The sequence below is a fragment of the Oncorhynchus mykiss genome, chromosome 11 (genome assembly GCF_013265735.2).
Source record: "Oncorhynchus mykiss isolate Arlee chromosome 11, USDA_OmykA_1.1, whole genome shotgun sequence".
In the NCBI taxonomy this organism is placed as follows: domain Eukaryota; kingdom Metazoa; phylum Chordata; class Actinopteri; order Salmoniformes; family Salmonidae; genus Oncorhynchus; species Oncorhynchus mykiss.
Window position 1 is genome coordinate 73,152,660 of NC_048575.1, and position 16,627 is coordinate 73,169,286.

General features: G+C 44.4%; 1 protein-coding gene across 2 annotated transcripts in view; it reads left to right on the forward strand.

Annotated features, from left to right (window-relative positions):
* Positions 1 to 2,706: 2,706 nt before the first annotated feature.
* The window catches only part of LOC110535110 (collagen alpha-1(XXVII) chain B), a 99,427-nt gene continuing 85,506 nt past the window's right edge, over positions 2,707 to 16,627 (forward strand). Inside the window, exons 1-4 of one of the 2 annotated variants that reach the window (XM_036936284.1) lie at positions 2,709 to 2,971; positions 3,094 to 3,242; positions 6,272 to 6,342; positions 14,603 to 16,002. In XM_036936284.1, coding sequence (XP_036792179.1) covers positions 3,190 to 3,242; positions 6,272 to 6,342; positions 14,603 to 16,002 — 1,524 coding nt within the window. In that variant the 5' untranslated portion in view covers positions 2,709 to 2,971; positions 3,094 to 3,189. Of the gene's footprint in view, positions 3,243 to 6,271; positions 6,343 to 14,602; positions 16,003 to 16,627 lie in introns of both variants that reach the window. The other variant, XM_036936283.1, reaches the window with a different exon arrangement.

Here is a 16,627-nt window from a genome sequence, read left to right on the forward strand (position 1 = left end):
ATATATAAACTAGCCTCTAGGTCTTTTTACAAAGTCAGGTTTTGCTGTATCATCATATTTGTTGGAGCTGCGTGCTACTGTAGCTGTACACTCATTCCACCAGGGTTCATTCATGTTTTCCATGAAATATTGGCAAAATGAGGCAGGATAGAGAAACAGAAAGATAGGCTATGCACTGTTACAGATTCTGTCAGTAGGCCTACAGTAAGTTATCACTCATCACAGACCTACAGTTGCTGAAAAAAAACCCCTCAACACTCAAAACCTGTCTAATCTGTTGTGCCTGCTCTGCTACCACTTCTAGGACATTGCATCCCTTGTCTGCGAAATACAAGTTTGAAGTAACAAAATCTACCATCTGACATGTACGCTCAGACAGGTACATGGGAAGTGCTCTTTCAAGGTGGTGTGCACCCTTCCTGGGATTCGTCCCAAATGGCACCCTATTCCCTTTATAGCAACCAAAACGTCAAAAGTAGTGCACTATATAGGAAATAGCGTGCCATTTGGGGCAAAGGCCTAGTCCTGCCTGCCTGCTAGGGGAGAACTGTGAGGGGCTCTGTGTGCCGGGAGCCCGGGCTCAGGGATGGGGGATCCAGTTGCAGGGAGCTGAATCGGCGCTCTGTTGGGGCTCGGCTGGACACTGTCACTGCGTGTTTGTTGAGGGCGGGTCAATGAGGACTTTCTTTGACATAGGAATTTCACAGCACACGACTGCAACAGCAGCAGCGCTAGGCGGAGAGCTCTACTCTGGCTCCAGCTCACAGGCATGAGCGGATATACAGTACTGACTGTAGGTGAGGTGGGCAGGGAGGATAGGCAGCTGTGGCCCGGAACACTGAAACGTCAGTAAACAAATCAGAAGACAATAAAGAATGGCAGCTTTACTGCGAGGCCAACAAGAGGAGAAGAGGAAATGTCTCTATGGGGAAATGTACCGGGTGACCGTGTCCCTTTCACATTTTGTCAGATAAATGTCCATGTACAGTATGTTCAGTATGCTGCGCTGGAGAGCAGTGGAACATCAATGTGCCACCTTGCCCCAGACAAAACAAGTGTATATAAAAGCACATGTTATTTGTCACATGTGCCGAATACAACAGGAGGAGACCAGACCGTGAAATGTTTACTCAGCATATGTGTTATTTCATTGTTTCTATGTCTTCACTATTATTGTACAATGTAGAATATAGTCTAAATAAAGAAAAACCCTTGAATGAGTAGGTTTGTCCAAACTTTTGACTGGTACTGTACATGAAGACATGGTGAAGTGACTAGGCATCAGGATAGATAATAATAAGGTATTAGAGGTAGATATGTACATGAAGGCAGGGTAAAGTGACTAGGTATCAGGATAGATAATAATAAGGTATTTGAGGTAGGTATGTACATGAAGGCAGGGTAAAGTGACTAGGCATCAGGATAGATAATAATAAGGTATTAGAGGTAGATATGTACATGAAGGCAGGGTAAAGTGACTAAGCATCAGGATAGATAATAATGAGGTATTTGAGGTAGGTATGTACATGAAGGCAGGGTAAAGTGACTAGGCATCAGGATAGATAATAATAAGGTATTTGAGGTAGGTATGTACATGAAGGCAGGGTAAAGTGACTAGACATCAGGATAGATAATAATGAGGTATTTGAGGTAGGTATGTACATGAAGGCAGGGTAAAGTGACTAGGCATCAGGATAGATAATAATAAGTTATTTGAGGTAGATATGTACATGAAGGCAGGGTAAAGTGACTAGACATCAGGATAGATAATAATAAGGTATTTGAGGTAGGTATGTACATGAAGGCAGGGTAAAGTGACTAGGCATCAGGATAGATAATAATGAGGTATTTGAGGTAGATATGTACATGAAGGCAGGGTAAAGTGACTAGGCATCAGGATAGATAATAATAAGGTATTTGAGGTAGATATGTACATGAAGGCAGGGTAAAGTGACTAGGTATCAGGATAGATAATAATAAGGTATTTGAGGTAGGTATGTACATGAAGGCAGGGTAAAGTGACTAGACATCAGGATAGATAATAATAAGGTATTTGAGGTAGGTATGTACATGAAGGCAGGGTAAAGTGACTAGGCATCAGGATAGTAATAATAATAATAATAATAGGAGTAAAATAAAGTTGAGAGCAGCAGCAGCAAATGATGAGTGTGAAAGTGTGTGTGTGTGTGTGTGTGTGTGTGTGTGTGTGTGTGTGTGTGTGTGTGTGTGTGCGTGTGTGTGTGTCAGTATGTGTTTTTGTGTTGTGTTTGTGTGTGCCTATGTAGTGTAGGCTATGTGTGTGGGTTTTGTGTGTGAGTGTCAGTGTGCAGGGTAAACAAACAACCCATCTATCTACAGTCTAGACTTGTCACCTGGCCTTGTCACCTGTCACCTGGCCTTGTCACCTTGTCACCTGGCTAGAAAATAATTGCACTGCTGTAGGTTACTCATACATAATCACAGTCTCTGAAGAGGTCTAGGGCTATATTAGACGATACAGTAATACATCTCATGTGAGTTTCACAATGCAGTGAAGTGCATGCATGGTCTTCTGCCACCTACCACTACATCAATCCCTTGTATTATTATTACTTACTTACTATGACCATGCAAGTTGCAATTTGAGAAGGTTTTGCTTTCCAAGCAAGCAAGACACACCTTCCAATGAAACGGCTTCTTTACACCATACATGTGTGCTACATTTGTTTCCTCCTTCAATGTCAGCTGAGGGCGACAGAGGGAGGTGTGTTTCTCCGAGTCCCGAGCGAAGAATTCACTCACTCAGTCCACGATATCTTGCATATTAGAAACGTCGGCGTAGGCTACAAGGCGGTCGTCATAGATTCCACCGTGGTGCTTGTATGAGTGTGGAGAGAGATTGGACTTCTCCCGCAGATTGTGACATCCACCGGTTGTGGGTTGTTTGCCTCGCGCTAAAACACACCGATGGAGCTTTTCAAGATAGATCGAGGTTGGTTCTCTGTCATGATCTCCTGAAGAAAGATAACGGAACGACTCTTAGAAAGGAGGAAGCAACTTTATATTAATCTATTGATCTATTTTCCCCGGTGCATTTTTGGTTCCCTGTCAAAGTTGTAAAGGATCAGCTGGAATGGAAATAAATCGCGCATGTCTCCTGCCACGTCTGGACCGTTGTAAAAAGTCTCAAGAAAGAATGAAGTAACCGCTATGGAGCCGGACAATGCCCCGTACTCCAAACTCAAAACAGCTGGAGTCGGGGGGTGAGTACACGTTATCCAAACAAATAGCTCTCCCTTTCATCTCTTATGTAGACTGATAATGATTTAACTTACTTGTGAGCATCTGTTCATCTCCAGTAGGGCATTGCGTTTCCATACATTCCAGAAGAAACCCATGTTTATTTTCTTGAGAGCACACAAGAATAGATACAAAGAGGGAATCATGTCGGTGTCAATGAATGAATTATCCATGTTACGTGATCCCAATTTGTAGACTAATATTTTGCCTTGCCATTTTCATGTTGTATTTGTCAGCTATGACATAATAGTCTTATCTATGAGAGGATCCCCAGGGAATAAGGACCTGGCCTATTTTGGGGGAGTTGTGTGTCTGTGCAGAGGACTTGCAGAAACATTGTCAGAGGAAACTTGGAAGAGCCTGTGAAAAGTGCTGCATTCCAGTAGAGCTGGAATCCAAATTATACACAAATTACTATTAATAATTTGGGTATTATTAGATAGTTATTAATGATAGCAATAACACATTTAGGATTTCAGACAGTGCATTGCAATGTGTTAGTAAAATACAAGTTCCAATTAAAAACATTTAGTTTAAAAAAATGAAGCATTTCCCTTTTATAAACTCTGGTGAATGTAAAAGTTGCACTCTCTGCTGCTTATGCAGCTGGGCACTGCTGCAGTGCCAGATGAATGCTGTGGGAGTGATTGTTGGGATTGGGGTTAGATTTAGAGAGAGGAGGGGTGGATCCTATTATTCCCTCCCCTCTTTTTCCACTCCTCTTCTTTCCTACATCTCACAGTTCTCATTGGCTAGTTTGATAAGTGGGTGGGGAATACACTATTCATTAAAAAAAGTTGCATCATATTACATTCAATCTAGTTGTGTTCACAACTCAACTAGCCTAACGTAATAAACACCTGAGTGGCTTGTTTATCTTTCTGGTCTCGATGAGAGAGAATAAAGCTACAGGGGGAGGTTCTCTTCTCTGCTGGCCATCCAGTAAATGTGGAGGAAGAGCTAAGATGGACTGTCGGCTTGTTCATTTCCCAAAGCGGAAGTCGTGTCACAGGCTCTCTTTCGATTTCCCATGAAAACCAGATGCATCCAGATGTAGCCGACCCGCTAAAATTGCGCTAATTTAAAAACAATTCAGTGCCTTATGGGATTCCACTTCACTCTGAAGCCGGCAGCGTTGCTGGCTCGGCCAAAGTGATTATTGGAGGGTCTAATGACCCCTTACACCCTCAATAATTTTCACTCCCTCATTTTTGGGACACTTGTGCATATGGCGAAGGCGCGCACGAACGTGCAAATGGAGGGGCGAGGGGAAGGGGGTCGTTTGGGATTCAGCCAGTGTCTGCCTGGCTGGAGTTTTCAGGCCTGCAGGTCATTGCGAGGCCTTATTCTGTAAGAGGAAACCCCACAGAAGTCAATGGGTTTAACAGATTGTGGACAAGCTGCTGTGCCGTAACCACATACTTACTTTAAGGCACTCTCATCCAGCTAAAATACTCATTGCTGGTGCCTTGTAAATGTTTTTTAAATTTTATTTCACCTTTATTTAACCAGGTAGGCCAGTTGAGAACAATTCCTCGTTTACAACTGCGACCTGGCCAAGGTAAAGCAAAAGCAGTGCGATACAAACAACAACACAGAGTTACACATGGAATAAACAAACGTATATTCAATAACACAATAGGAAAAAAAATCTATACAGTGTGTGCAAATGAGGTAAGATTCGGGAGGTAAGGCAATAAATAGGCCATAGTGGTGAAGTAATTACAATTCAGCAATTAAACACTGGAGTGATAGATGTGCAGAAGATGAATGTGCAAGTAGAGATACAGGGGTGCAAAGGAGCAAAGAAATCAAATAAATAACAATATGGGGATGAGGTAGTTGGATGGGCTATTTACAGATGGGTTATGTACAGGTGCAGTGATCTGTGAGCTGCTCTGACAGCTGATGCTTAAAGTTAGTGAGGGAGATATGAGTCTCCAGCTTCAGTGATTTTTGAAATTCGTTCCAGTCATTGGCAGCAGAGAACTGGGAGGAAAGGCGGCCAAAGGGGAATAGGCTTTGGGGGTGACCAGTGAAATATACCTGCTGGAGCGTGTGCTATGGGTGGGTGCTGCTATGGTGACCAGTGAGCTGAGATAAAGCGGGGCTTTACCTAGCAAAGACTTATAGATGACCTGGAGCCGGTGGGTTTGGCGATGAATATGATGCGAGGGCCAGCCAACGAGAGCATACAGGTCTGCATTGCTGGTGAAACCAAATACAGGCATAACATTTTTACACTTTATATGTGTAAAAACACTTATCTAAGCTGACATCCAGGCTGAAAACTACTCATAGATAATCCCAGTACATCGTTGAGACTCATTCTTTGGTCTCATCTACTTTCAGTATCTTCAGTTTAACGTAGTCATGGTAACTACTACAAAACACACTCACAGGATAACATAAGCCCGTTTATGTATGTGAAGTCACTATCTGACCTGTAAGTGCTGACTGATGGTTTACTGCATTGGTTTCCTGTGTTGAGTTCCTTAGTGTTGATGTTTCCAGATGTTTGTCTCCCCCTGCTCTTGTAAATTAAGGACTTTTTCTATTTTTTCCCCCTCTCATTGCCTCCTTGATTTCTAAGAACCATTGGTGGGGTTAATGCAAGTGTTTGGAGGGCCTACTCAGAGGCAGTCTGAGGGGGAGCAGTAGCTACCTAGCCCTCCTAAGGGCCAGATCATCTGGTGCATCAGTGACTAGAACATCTAGATGGGATTTAGGTGAAAGCAGTACTGATGCTGCTGCCTCAATGGGTTACTGTGCATAAGATCTGACCACTCAGGAGCAATAACGTTATAAATTGTTTAATACTTATAAACAGTGTGTAGAACAGAGTGTAGAAATAACCTTAATAACCCCAGTTATGTGTGTGTGTGTGTGTGTGTGTGTGTGTGTGTGTGTGTGTGTGTGTGTGTGTGTGTGTGTGCAGGTGTGTGTGCAGGTGTGTGTGTGTGTATGACCATGTTCTTTCTCTACCCCACAGGAGAGCTCTGATACTCTGGACTATTCTCTATAGTGCCTGTTTTGTGGGACTAACACAAGCACACCCTGAAGGTGAGGTTTCATTATCTCATTCTGGAGTAAGAATTCATGAATATACAAATGTGTATATCTCTTATTGGATATCAATGTAGACCAAATGGGTCTAGACACACACACACACACACACACACACACACACACACACACACACACTTGGAGAGAGTCAAGTTGAGGCCCACAGCCTAAAGTGTATGATTTAATATACAGAGGTGAAAGGTGGATTGTAAATTAGATCATATCTTCTGATGTGGAAGTGGAGATGTGATGGAGATAAATCTCTCTGTTCTATTTCAATGGTGGGAGATGAAGCTTCTACTGGGATTATCTGGAATCTTCTGATATCCCTCAGAATGTGGGATTCTCTCAAACAATACTGCGCACCCCCCTCCACTATCTCTGATGAGACAGCTGCATTTATAGTCTGTGGAGATCTGGATGTACTTTAACCTGTAATAGGGTTTTCACTGTGCCACTTCCTCTAGCAAACCCACTATTATGTTATTACAATTCATCACGTATCTACTTAGTGCACTTACTGCACTTTCAGAATGAAAACCAGATCATTTTAAACTCCAGTATCATGGGACATTCTGCTGATGAAGGACATTTTTGTTTTTGTCTTCAAGTTCAGCTTCAGTTCTTTCCATGTGCAGGGGGTCTGTCATGCCCTCCCTGCCTACCACTTGCCTGAACATATCAGCCTCACAAATGGCACCCTATTCCCTATATAGTGCACAACTTTTGATCAGAGCCTTATGGGTACTTGTCAAAACGCAAGCATAATATACAGCCTGCAAACCCACCTCCTTCCCTTATAACATGACTGATGTCCCAATAGCCTTTGAGAATCATAGCTGCAGAGAGAGTGTCTGTACTGTTGTGTAATTCTTCCTCTCTATAGTAGCACTGTATATCATTCAACTCTCTCAGTGTTTAGTTGACTGTTTTCCACATTTGTTTTACATCAGTTCTGAAGGAATCTGCTCTTGGACAATATGTGGGTCACAAAGACAGGGTTAACCATTTCAGCCACAATACTTCAACCTGGGGTTTGTTCTGATAATTGTATTATGTAGAATGGAGAATCATGTTATCGATGTTCATGGTATTTCTATCTACAATGTTCCACAATGTTTGCCTGTTGAACTTGGTCCTTAACAGGGCTCCAAAAGGGTTATTCTGTACCCATAGGATAACCCTTTTTGGTTCCAGATAGAACACTTTTGAGTTTCATGTAGAACCTTCTGTGGAAATGGTTTTACATGGAACTGAAAAGGGTTCTACATGGAACCAAAAAATAGTTCTTCAAATTGTTATCCTATGAGGACAGCCGAAGAAACCTTTTAGGTTCTAGATAGCACGTGAGTGTAGCCTAGCTGGTGCAGGGAGCTGGTTCATGATGCTGATTCAGCCTTTGTGGGCCTCAATCAGTATGGTGCAAACACTGTCCCTGGTGGTACCCAGATGGCTTACTACAGTACCGTACTTCAGATATATTACTCCACATAGACATAGAGTTTGACATAGAGAAGAAGGATGATGACTTGTATAAAGAAATACACAAGTTACTGTAGGCAAGCAATAGACTGGACTGGACTGTATCAGGTTGATCTCCTATCAGCTATTTAAAAGCAAGTGTAACGTTGTAACAATGTTGTAACAATGTTGTAACAAGTGTTGAAGGTTTTGCTACAACAACTCATCTGATTTATTCGATTTTCCTTCTAGACCATTTGATCCCCTGTAAGTAAAGCTGCTTTCTTAAAGCTGAATGTCTTTCTTACCAGCATGTCTTTCTTACCAGTTTCACAAATGTGTAGAATGTAGAGCACTTCCTGTAGAGCACTTCCTTTAGAGCAATTCCTGTAGAGCACTTCCTGTAGAGCACTTCCTGTAAAGCACTTCCTTTAGAGCACTTCCTTTAGAGCACTTCCTGTAGAGCACTTCCTTTAGAGCACTTCCTGTAGAGCACTTTTATTTATTTTATTTATTTTACCTTTATTTAACCAGGTAGGCAAGTTGAGAACAAGTTCTCATTTACAATTGCGACCTGGCCAAGATAAAGCAAAGCAGTTCGACAGATACAACAACACAGAGTTACACATGGAGTAAAACAAACATACAGTCAATAATAAAGTATAAACAAGTCTATATACAATGTGAGCAAATGAGGTGAGAAGGGAGGTAAAGGCAAAAAAGGCCTTGGTGGCAAGGTAAATACAATATAGCAAGTAAAACACTGGAATGGTAGTTTTGCAATGGAAGAATGTGCAAAGTAGAAATAAAAATAATGGGGTGCAAAGGAGCAAAATAAATAAATAAATTAAATACAGTTGGGAAAGAGGTAGTTGATAGGGCTAAATTATATGTGGGCTATGTACAGGTGCAGTAATCTGTGAGCTGCTCTGACAGTTGGTGCTTAAAGCTAGTGAGGGAGATAAGTGTTTCCAGTTTCAGAGATTTTTGTAGTTCGTTCCAGTCATTGGCAGCAGAGAACTGGAAAGAGAGGCGGCCAAAGAAAGAATTGGTTTTGGGGGTGACTAGAGAGATATACCTGCTGGAGCGTGTGCTACAGGTGGGAGATGCTATGGTGACCAGCGAGCTGAGATAAGGGGGGACTTTACCTAGCAGGGTCTTGTAGATGACATGGAGCCAGTGGGTTTGGCGACGAGTATGAAGCGAGGGCCAGCCAACGAGAGCGTACAGGTCGCAATGGTGGGTAGTGTATGGGGCTTTGGTGACAAAACGGATTGCACTGTGATAGACTGCATCCAGTTTGTTGAGTAGGGTATTGGAGGCTATTTTGTAAATTACATCGCCAAAGTCGAGGATTGGTAGGATGGTCAGTTTTACAAGGGTATGTTTGGCAGCATGAGTGAAGGATGCTTTGTTGCGAAATAGGAAGCCAATTCTAGATTTAACTTTGGATTGGAGATGTTTGATATGGGTCTGGAAGGAGAGTTTACAGTCTAACCAGACACCTAAGTATTTGTAGTTGTCCACGTATTCTAAGTCAGAGCCGTCCAGAGTAGTGATGTTGGACAGGCGGGTAGGTGCAGGTAGTGATCGGTTGAAGAGCATGCATTTAGTTTTACTTGTATTTAAGAGCAGTTGGAGGCCACGGAAGGAGAGTTGTATGGCATTGAAGCTTGCCTGGAGGGTTGTTAACACAGTGTCCAAAGAAGGGCCGGAAGTATACAGAATGGTGTCGTCTGCGTAGAGGTGGATCAGAGACTCACCAGCAGCAAGAGCGACCTCATTGATGTATACAGAGAAGAGAGTCGGTCCAAGAATTGAACCCTGTGGCACCCCCATAGAGACTGCCAGAGGTCCGGACAACAGACCCTCAGATTTGACACACTGAACTCTATCAGAGAAGTAGTTGGTGAACCAGGCGAGGCAATCATTTGAGAAACCAAGGCTGTTGAGTCTGCCGATGAGGATGTGGTGATTGACAGAGTCGAAAGCCTTGGCCAGATCAATGAATACGGCTGCACAGTAATGTTTCTTATCGATGGCGGTTAAGATATCGTTTAGGACCTTGAGCGTGGCTGAGGTGCACCCATGACCAGCTCTGAAACCAGATTGCATAGCAGAGAAGGTATGGTGAGATTCAAAATGGTCGGTAATCTGTTTGTTGACTTGGCTTTCGAAGACCTTAGAAAGGCATGGTAGGATAGATATAGGTCTGTAGCAGTTTGGGTCAAGAGTGTCCCCCCCTTTGAAGAGGGGGATGACCGCAGCTGCTTTCCAATCTTTGGGAATCTCAGACGACACGAAAGAGAGGTTGAACAGGCTAGTAATAGGGGTGGCAACAATTTCGGCAGATAATTTTAGAAAGAAAGGGTCCAGATTGTCTAGCCCGGCTGATTTGTAGGGGTCCAGATTTTGCAGCTCTTTCAGAACATCAGCTGAATGGATTTGGGAGAAGGAGAAATGGGGAAGGCTTGGGCGAGTTGCTGTTGGGGGTGCAGTGCTGTTGACAGGGGTAGGAGTAGCCAGGTGGAAAGCATGGCCAGCAGTAGAAAAATGCTTATTGAAATTTTCAATTATGGTGGATTTATCAGTGGTGACAGTGTTTCCTATCTTCAGTGCAGTGGGCAGCTGGGAGGAGGTGTTCTTATTCTCCATGGACTTTACAGTGTCCCAGAACTTTTTTGAGTTAGTGTTGCAAGAAGCAAATTTCTGCTTGAAAAAGCTAGCCTTGGCTTTTCTAACTGCCTGTGTATAATGGTTTCTAGCTTCCCTGAACAGCTGCATATCACGGGGGCTGTTCGATGCTAATGCAGAACGCCATAGGACGTTTTTGTGTTGATTAAGGGCAGTCAGGTCTGGGGAGAACCAAGGGCTATATCTGTTCCTGGTTCTAAATTTCTTGAATGGGGCATGTTTATTTAAGATGGTTAGGAAGGCATTTTTAAAAAATATCCAGGCATCCTCTACTGACGGGATGAGGTCAATATCCTTCCAGGATACCCCGGCCAGGTCGATTAGAAAGGCCTGCTCGCTGAAGTGTTTCAGGGAGCGTTTTACAGTGATGAGAGGAGGTCGTTTGACCGCTGACCCATTACGGATGCAGGCAATGAGGCAGTGATCGCTGAGATCTTGGTTGAAGACAGCAGAGGTGTATTTAGAGGGGAAGTTGGTTAGGATGATATCTATGAGGGTGCCCGTGTTTAAGGCTTTGGGGAGGTACCTGGTAGGTTCATTGATAATTTGTGTGAGATTGAGGGCATCAAGTTTAGATTGTAGGATGGCTGGGGTGTTAAGCATGTTCCAGTTTAGGTCGCCTAGCAGCACGAGCTCTGAAGATAGATGGGGGGCAATCAGTTCACATATGGTGTCCAGAGCACAGCTGGGGGCAGAGGGTGGTCTATAGCAGGTGGCAACGGTGAGAGACTTGTTTTTAGAAAGGTGGATTTTTAAAAGTAGAAGTTCAAATTGTTTGGGTACAGACCTGGATAGTAGGACAGAACTCTGCAGGCTATCTTTGCAGTAAATTGCAACACCGCCCCCTTTGGCAGTTCTATCTTGTCTGAAAATGTTGTAGTTTGGAATTAAAATGTCTGAATTTTTGGTGGTCTTCCTAAGCCAGGATTCAGACACAGCTAGAACATCCGGGTTGGCAGAGTGTGCTAAAGCAGTGAATAGAACAAACTTAGGGAGGAGGCTTCTAATGTTAACATGCATGAAACCAAGGCTATTACGGTTACAGAAGTCGTCAAAAGAGAGCGCCTGGGGAATAGGAGTGGAGCTAGGCACTGCAGGGCCTGTATTCACCTCTACATCGCCAGAGGAACATAGGAGGAGTAGAATAAGGGTGCGACTAAAAGCAATAAGAATTGGTCGTCTAGAACGTCTGGAACAGAGAGTAAAAGGAGGTTTCTGGGGCCGATAAAATAGCATCAAGGTATAATGTACAGACAAAGGTAAGGTAGGATGTGAATACAGTGGAGGTAAACCTAGGTATTGAGTGATGAAGAGAGAGATATTGTCTCTAGAAACATCATTGAAACCAGGAGATGTCATTGCATGTGTGGGTGGTGGAACTAATAGGTTGGATAAGGTATAGTGAGCAGGACTAGAGGCTCTACAGTGAAATAAGCCAATAAACACTAACCAGAACAGCAATGGACAAGACATATTGACATTAAGGAGAGGCATGCTTAGTCGAGTGATCAAAAGGGTCCAGTGAGTGGAGAGGTTGGTTTAGGGTCACGGCGATTTAGACAGCTAGCCAAGCCAACCGGTAGCAAGCTAGCATAGGATGGAGTCTGTTGTTAGCCACCTCTTGCGTTCGGTCAGTAGATTAGTGGGGTTCCGTGTGGTAGAGGGGATTAATCCAAATCACACAACAACAAAAATAAGAACAATAGATATAGTTATAGAGGCCCGAGAAGAAAACATAATAATTCAAATAAATAAATTGTCCGATTGTCTATTCAGATAGCAGCCGGAAAGACAGCTAACGGTTAGCGGGCCGCAGATGGGCGTTCCGGTAACGTCGCGACAGAGGAGCCAGCCGGATCTCCTTCAGGTAGATAACGTCAGCAGTCCGGTTGTGAAGGCCCGGTGGGGCTCCGCGTAGGCAGTGAAACGGGTCCGGATAGGTGACTGCAGCCCAGGAGTGAATGATGGAACTCAGGCGTGATTGACGGAGCTGGCTAGCACCGGAACAATCGATGTTTGCTCCGGAATCGACGAAAGCCGACTGTCACACGGATAGCAGCTAGCTAGCTGTGAGATCCGGGTATGAATGTCCAGAGAGCAGTTGAAATCCAGGGACATGGAGAGAAAAATTGGTCCGGTATGTTCCGTTCCGAGCCGCGCTGCGCCGTACAAAACTGGCGATAGATTTTCGATAGATTTTCGAACTAAAGGACAGCCGATGACCACAAACCGTGGTTAGCTTCTGATTAGCTTCTGGGCTAGCTAATCAACTTAACTTCCTGTAGAGCACTTCCTGTAGAGCACTTCCTTTAGAGCACTTCCTTTAGAGCACTTCCTGTATAGCACTACCTGTAGAGCAATTCCTATAGAGCTCTTACTGTCCTGGTTTGGGGGTCAGGGTCTGACATAAGTACTCATTTGAAATTTGAGCATCTTAAAACATTTATGCAGTCACGAACACTAAGCACAAAGCACTATAAGTTTAACCGGCATATGGTTACAACAATTATCTATAATCTCTATTCCTTCCCATGAGATTGTAATTAAAACCTGGAACATCCAGGCTACTGTAAAGTTTCCACAATACAATAACTGCTTAATCCTGGCCTCCTGTCTCAGTCAGTTCCAGTCATTTTTACACCGTACTCAGCAGAACACATTGTTCATTTCCAGACAAAGGAAAGGGAGGTTTTCTGTCTGCTTTGTAGATCTGCAGATATCCTTCATTGTTAAAAACCACCATCACTGTCTTCTGTCCAGGGAGCCGTTGAACTTCTGTTTCAAGAGGTTTTTCTAACCAAGACTGACATAATAGCTACATAATCTGTGGGCCGTTGGTGGAGTTGAACGTTAATGCACAGCCCCAGTGGAGATCGCTGGCTATCCCTTTATGAGCGGTTTTTGCCACAGGATTTCCACATTTTAGTCAGGGAGCTGCCAGTTTGGACTCAGAACAGGTTCAGATATGGCTCGGGCTTGCAGTGTTTCATTTATTTGGTTACATTTTTTTTTTTTATTCACTTCTAATGAAGAAATCAAATCAGTTAATTTGATTTTGCATAGTGTTTTTAACCTTAGCCTCTACTCACCTTTACTCATTCCACTGCCACGTTAAAAGGTGAAAAGGGCCAACAAAGAGTGTTCTCAGGGCAGATCTTCCGGTTTTGACTAGCAGAAGTGACTTTTCGTAGCAGGTCAAGAGAACTAACGCAGCAGGTTAGGATAATTAATGTGGCAGGTTAGGAAATGCGTTAGGGTTAGCTAAAATGCTAAAATTGTCCCAGAAGCAACTCAAACATATCTCAGGCTGTTCTCAGGCCTTCCCTGAGAACTGCCTTGGTTTCCACTAATGCGATGCAGAAATGTCTGTGATCAACTCTTGTGACCCCTGCTCTTTTAGTTGTTGTAGGTCACACATTCAAAGAATTGTCACAAAGCCTGAAATCACATTGTAAATATATCCCACATGTATGCATAAACAGTTGTTGCTGGTAAGACCTTGGATGAACTGATCTTGATACTTGAGTACGAGGAACACTGTCTTTGAGACTTCAGTCTGAATCAGAAATCTATTCCCCCCACCTATTTTAGTGAATGAGTGATGTCTGACATCAGAAAATCAATTGTTCGCAATGAATCGCAGTTTCACTGTCTCATCTTGATGTCATGATTGATGGAACATATTGCCAACGTTTGACTACTGAATTAAACCAAACACATTATGTAAATTCGGTAACTCAGAAGAGACTCTTTGTCTGAGAGAAATCCTGGAAAGATGGCTGAACGCCTGGAACATGTCCTAGTTTATAACAAGATCTCCTCTGTGCAGTTGACATCACTATATCTGTAGTGAGAGGAGACAGAAAAAGGCAAACATCAACATAAATACGATGTCACTTTGCTGTCACATCACACCTCCAAATACAACCTGTAATCTGACATCATCTGGAAGCTGTCTATAAACAGCCTGAGTCTTTGTGTCTGAAACACTTGATTTTTCACCAGTTGAGTTTCCATTTTTCTGAAAATGTCTTTCACATCTTCTAAATGAGCTATGGTCATGTGATCTGCCTAATGGTGTGTTTCTTCTGCTCCTCTGTAGATGTGGACGTTCTACAACAGCTGGGGCTTACAGGGACGAGGACCGGAGGAGGTGTATCGTCCACAGGGGCCCGCTTCGCACCCCAGGGGGTCATCCCCTTTAAGTCTGGGGTCATCCTCACCCAACGGGCCAGGGTCCAGGCCCCACTGTCGTCCGTCCTACCCCCTGCCTCCTACCCCACCACCAACCTGTCTCTGATCCTCAGCCTGTGCTCCCACCGCGTCAACAGCGCCTTCCTCTTCACCGTCCTGTCCAAGAGGAGGAGACTGCAGCTGGGGGTCCAGTTCATCCTGGGGAAGGTGCTGGTCTACGTGGGCCAGAGGGACTTGGTCAGTTTCGATTATGACGTTCACAACGGCCAGTGGCATAACCTGGCCCTGGACATCCGAGGCCAGAGGGTCTCATTATATACTTCTTGTGGGAAGACTAGTGTACATGCAGATCTGCATTCTAAAAAAGAGGAGGCCCTAGATCCCGAGGGTTCTTTCCTCTTGGGTAAGATGGCCCAGAACTCAGTGCAGTTTGAGGGCGCCGTTTGCCAGTTTGATATTTACCCCTCTGCCAAGGCAGCTCATAACTATTGTAAGTACATTAAGAAACAGTGCAGGGAGGCTGACAACTACAGGCCCGTAAATCTCCCATCCCTGCTACCTCTGATCCCCTCAGACCCAAACATTACTGTCGCCCTCCTTCCCCCTCTAATGCTGACTGAAATAGCCAGGGAGGCCCCCAGCCCCAATCTGGCCTTGACTGAGGAAAGAACCAGGACTAAGCTTGTTGTCCCAACTAACCGCCCCACAGTGGCGCCGACCCTCTCTGTGCGTAAGAGTTTTGTGACACCAAAGCCTGGAACTATGTCCCTGTCTCGTCCTGTGGCTGTCGCCCCGACAACGGCCAGGCAGGGATTAAAGCGCCCCTTAGTGGTCACGACCCAAACTGTTACTGTACCCCTCAGGACCATCGAAACACAAACATCCCCAATGCCAACGTCCCGTGGCGACAGTTTAGCTAAAAAGAGCACAGCCGTGGAACCAGGTGTTAAAACCCAGAAACCCACAGAGAGCAGTTTGACTGCTGCACCACTTCTTTCCACCACCACAACGCCACCAAAGAAGAAGCCAGACCACCAAACCACGGCAGCATCCAAACAAGGCTCTTCTTCTTCTGCTTCTTCTTCAAACACCTCTGTCCTCTTCATACAGAGGAAGCAGCTGACCGCTCTGGCTGCACAGAAACCTGAGCCCAGAGTGACCAATGTGGAGGCTGTCATAGACACCTCGTTTATCCCTGTCACTCCGCCTGCCACAGATGGCTTCCAAACCTGGGACTTGGAACCGACCCAGTTCTCATTGCTGGCTGGGCCGGGACCACCTGGACTAAAGGGAGAACCAGGACCCGCGGTAAGAACATGTTTTTTAAATAGAGGTGTGTGTGCGCAGCGGTCTAAGGCACTGTATCTCATTGCAAGAGGCGTCACTACAGTCCCTGGTTTGAATTCAGGCTGTATCACATCCGGCCGTGGTTGGGAGTCCCATAGGGCGGCGCACAATTGTCCCAGCCTTGTCCGGGTTTGGTCGTGGTAGGCCGTCATTGTAGATAAGAATTTGTTCTTAACTGACTTGCCTAGTTAAATTAGGGTTAAAACAAAATATATATATATATTTTAAAACATGCCTGGCATGCGTGGCAGCAGCAGCCTGATGCCTTTGAACACCTGATAGCCATATTTCACACTGAGCTCTGTTCTTTACTGTTCTAATCCCTCCTCCACCCATGGTGTTAAACAAGCAGGGAGCCTGATGCTAAGTCACTCTGTTGATGAAGGGGTGTTGGGGGTAGGTTCATCCAATTTATAAGCCCCTGACACAAAGCCCTTCCCTGGGTTACAGACATCGAAGTGCCCCCCCCCCCAGCCCTGGCTGTGTGTCCTATAAAGACAGAAAGGCACTGACTGAGAAAAGTGTCTTTGCAGGCTTTTATTGGGAATTACAAGGCTTAGAAGTGTCACTTTTACTTTTATTGGGA